General features: G+C 37.2%; 1 protein-coding gene across 1 annotated transcript; it reads left to right on the top strand.

Annotated features, from left to right (window-relative positions):
- Nucleotides 1-229: 229 nt before the first annotated feature.
- Nucleotides 230-1,482, top strand: LOC142350854 (2-oxoisovalerate dehydrogenase subunit beta, mitochondrial-like). Its single transcript, XM_075402835.1, has one exon. The coding sequence runs from the start codon at nt 270-272 to the stop codon at nt 1,335-1,337; it is 1,068 nt and encodes a 355-aa protein (XP_075258950.1). The 5' UTR covers nt 230-269; the 3' UTR covers nt 1,338-1,482.
- Nucleotides 1,483-4,208: the final 2,726 nt, after the last annotated feature.

Below are 4,208 nucleotides of genomic sequence, written 5' to 3'. Positions count from 1 at the left end.
ATGATGCGGTACAAACCAGAAAACGTGACTGTCAACACTGCAGAGAGATATGGACTAATTTTCTATAACTGTTTTGATCGGGAGAAATCCGTTCTGTAAAGAAAATCCCCAACAACAACTGCAGATAAAACTGGACAATTTTCTAAACTGAATGTATGGTATTAATGCCCTTCAGCTTTGCTGTAAAGACTTTACAACAACACTACTTTAGATCTTATGCAGAGTGTTATTCAAATTTTATCTGATGAATTGGTTCGTTTCAGTGCAGTATGCTAGCTATCAGAACTTGGCGTACAGCTGTGCGTAGAACAGCTGCTCACTTTACCTATCATCCAAACATCAACCCAGAAAGCCAAAACAGTCCGAAAGCAAATATGCTCCAAGCCATAGTACAGGCACTCGACATTACTTTACGGAAGGACCCTTCAGCCATACTCTTTGGCGAAGATGTCGCTTTTGGGGGCGTGTTCAGATGTTCCTTAGGACTGCGTGACAAATATGGAGAAAACCGAGTGTTCAATGCACCAATATGTGAGCAGGGTATTGCTGGATTTGGCATCGGTGCCGCAGTGGGCGGATGCACAGCCGTAGCTGAAATTCAATTCGCTGACTACATTTTTCCAGCATTTGATCAAATTGTGAACGAAGCAGCGAAATATAGATACAGATCAGGGAATATGTTTAATTGTGGAGGATTAACGATCAGAGCACCCTGTTCCGCGGTTGGCCATGGTGCAGTATACCATTCGCAGTCTGTCGAAGGCTTCTTTGCTCACTGCAGTGGTTTGAAAATAGTTATTCCAAGAGGAGCTTACCAGGCCAAAGGCCTTCTTCGAGCCTGCATCAATACTCCTGACCCTTGTCTCTTTTTTGAGCCCAAAATTCTCTACAGAACTGCTCAAGATCAGGTGCCGGAAGACGATTATGAACTGCCAATAGGGCAAGCTGAAATTGTTCGACCTGGAAAAGACATGACATTAATTGCCTGGGGAACGCAAGTGCATGTTTTGTTAGACGTGGCTGAAGAACTACATGCAAGGAATGGAATGGAATGTGAAGTCGTAGATCTTCGCAGTATTGTTCCTTGGGATGTAGAAACAGTTTGTAATTCAGTTTCTAAAACGGGAAGAGCACTTATCAGCCACGAAGCTCAGCTGACTTCTGGTTTTGGAGCTGAGATTGCCTCGACAATTCAACGAAATTGTTTTCTCAATCTAGAGGCACCAGTTGAACGTGTATGCGGTTTAGACACTCCATTTCCGCACATATTTGAGCCATTCTACATGCCTAATAAATACAAACTGATGGAAGCAGTTGAAAAACTTCAGGCATTTTAGATCTTGTAGTTGCCGTCATCTCAGCAGGCTAATGTTGGGCGCCTATTTGATACAACTCAAATAGGAGTTATGTTGATCTTTTTTTTGAATCGGCAGAGTTGTTCTGAAACAGGATGCAAAAGTCAATGCTACAAGTGCAAAAATTGCGGTTTTCTTTTGTTGTTGAAAAATGGAGAGCGGTCAGAAGAAACAATGATGTTTTTGTTCATACCAGCTTTCGGAATAAAGCGAAAAAAGTTTGAAAAAAAAATCGCTAGGCTTTTTCGATGCAGTTTTTTTTGGTTTTACTTTTCTTATTGAGCTTAAATGGGTTTTGTCAAGCACATTTCCAAGAAACTGAACGTTGGGAGCATTTTTTACCATCTCAGTTATATATTACAATCTTGAATGCAATCTTGAGTGTTTATTGTGCTTTCGCCGTTTTAGACTCTTATTAATTGCTCTTGAACGAAGTTAATTGCTCTTGAACGCTTTTTAATTGCTCTTGAACGAATTATTGTAAACGTGTTGGTCTTCTTTTATGCAAATTTTTGCTTGATCATTTTTCGATTTTCTTTTAGAACATTCTTTGACTTCGTAAGTGACTTTTTCTTGCTTTCGTTCTTCATTTTTGAGGGATCTCTATTGCTCTCACTCCGCAATAAAGCTTGTTGCTAATATAAAATCAGTTGCAGCGTAGCAGCTATGTTTTTTAACAATTCAAAGAGTTTGAATTGTATTGGTGTGCTGTTCTAACTTTTCTTGTCAATGAGAAGTCAAATGGGAGTAGTAATTTTAGTCAAATTGAAGTATTCAGAAGAGCGAAAATCGATTAGTTAAAAGGCGTGAATTTTTTCAAAGTGCTTTTTAAAGTGAAGTGAGAGAATGGTGTTCAAACACGTTTTTGGGTTTTGGAGCGAATTTTTTTCTCGTGCTGCAATTTGACTTGTTTTTTTTCGTTTTCTTTACAATTACTTTTAAAAGGCAATATGTTTTAATAATGCATAGTTGCACTTTTTTAAACACCTCAAAAGCCAACTACTCGTTTTGAGACTCTGACGCTAGTTGTCTTCATGAAATGTTAGTGGTTTTGTTTTTCAGTTTTGCATGTTTTTGTTTAATTTGCTCTTGAACGAAGTTCATAGCAATTATTGTAAAAGTGTTGGTCTTTTTTCTGCAGATTTTTCACTTGACCGTTTTTGTGTTTTTCTTCTAGAACTTTCTTCGACTTCGCAAGTGACATTTTCATGCTTTCGGTCGTCATTTTGGGTGATCTCTATTGTTCTGAGTCCGAAATAAAGCTTGTTGCTATATTTAAATTGATTGCGTCATAGCAACAAGCAGAGACTGATAACCGAGTGGGAAGTACTTTGGCGAGGGATCGGGAGGTCCATGGTTTGAATCCCGGCGTGGTCAACTGTTTTTGCACCAATAAAGAAAAATTGCTCTAGGCTGCAGCCCCTGAATCAAATTGCCTCGTCTGTCGTTCAAGAGCAATTCTTCCTACACCAGTTGGTTTATGACCTTTTTGGTTGTTTGTTATTTAATATCATCATTGATAGGTCTCAATGGCTCTATTTCGGAACGGAACGTTTATAATATAATTCACTGATTTGAGCTGAAAATAAAAATTTTAACAATGACTTGAACTGTTTTCGAAAAATCTCTTGTAGTTATTGATTCTGTCGTTTAGTCTCAATATGGACAGCTCTGATGGGTTTTTTCATTAGTCCCAATTTGATGATTTTGAAGGTTTTCTCTTATCAAACAGTTTTCATTATTTTTGTCGCTACCAGCGCTTTCTATAAATTTGTTTGTCAGATTTTAGCTGTTTTTTGTTTGGCCTCTTGATCTCATTGATTATAATTCTCATTATTAGGCATATTTGAGTTTATTTTTTTACTTCAAAACTGCTAGTTTGAATGACTTACACACGACTTGTTTTCGAAAGTTATTCGGATTTTTTGGATTAGTACCGTTTTTCTAAAGGTTAATTTTCCTATCGATTAGTCCAATTAATGATAGGTCTTATTTGCACTCGAAATAGAAATTCTTGGATATTTAATTGCTCTTAAACGAAGTTTGTTGCAATTATATTAGCCCTGTCGGTGTTTTATGCGATTTTTTTCCTTGACCAATTTTTTGTCCGACCCATTTGACTTTTCTTCCTTTAAAACGGGATAAACAGGTAGCGCCCAGCGGGCATTAAGTGCTCTTAGAGCCTTTCAGCTGTTTCAGCTCAATTTGTTTTGGAGACTTATAATTATGGTATGAAGAGCGGTTTCCACCCTACTACTGCCCCCATCAAAACCCGGTGCAACCCCCCACCCCGTGGCTATCTACCTCAGTGCTAGCTACTGACGACGAACCGCTCGCTAAAAACACGCAAATTTATACTAACTTTTTTCAAGCTTTTTGAAATTGTTTTTTTCAAGCTTTTTGAGTTTTTTCAGCCCTAGGTGTCGAGTAAAGATTCGATAATAGGTTACTGCATAGTTTCTAGTAGTAACAGAAAGGTTTCAATATCGCAATTTGCATTTTTTCAATTTTTTTCATGTTGTCATTATTCAATTTTTCCGTACCCAGGGGCCAGAAAACTTCATTGAGGGTTTGATAATAAGTTGCTGAAAATTTTTTTTTGGAATAGTTTTCAACTTTTTAATATCACAAATTTATCGATTTTTTGATAAAACTTGCAATTTTTGTCTTTTTTAGGTTTTTCCAGCCTCCAGAGCTACGTGTTTGATAATAGGTTACTGTTTTTTGAGATGTAATGGAATGTTGGTCAAGATTTTAATCTTTTTTTGAGAAAACGTGCAATTTTTTTCCTTTTTTTTGTATTTTATTTAGAGTTTTCAGCCTCAAGGTTCAGAAAACCTACTTAAGTGTTTG

This window comes from Convolutriloba macropyga, chromosome 1 (assembly GCF_964194025.1).
Source record: "Convolutriloba macropyga chromosome 1, txConMacr16.3, whole genome shotgun sequence".
NCBI lineage: Eukaryota > Metazoa > Xenacoelomorpha > Acoela > Convolutidae > Convolutriloba > Convolutriloba macropyga.
This window is presented reverse-complemented; position numbering and strand designations above follow the sequence as displayed.

Bases quoted from the DNA above. Each gene is read 5' to 3' on its own strand.
- LOC142350854 (XM_075402835.1), top strand. From the start codon at position 270: ATGCTAGCTATCAGAACTTGGCGTACAGCTGTGCGTAGAACAGCTGCT.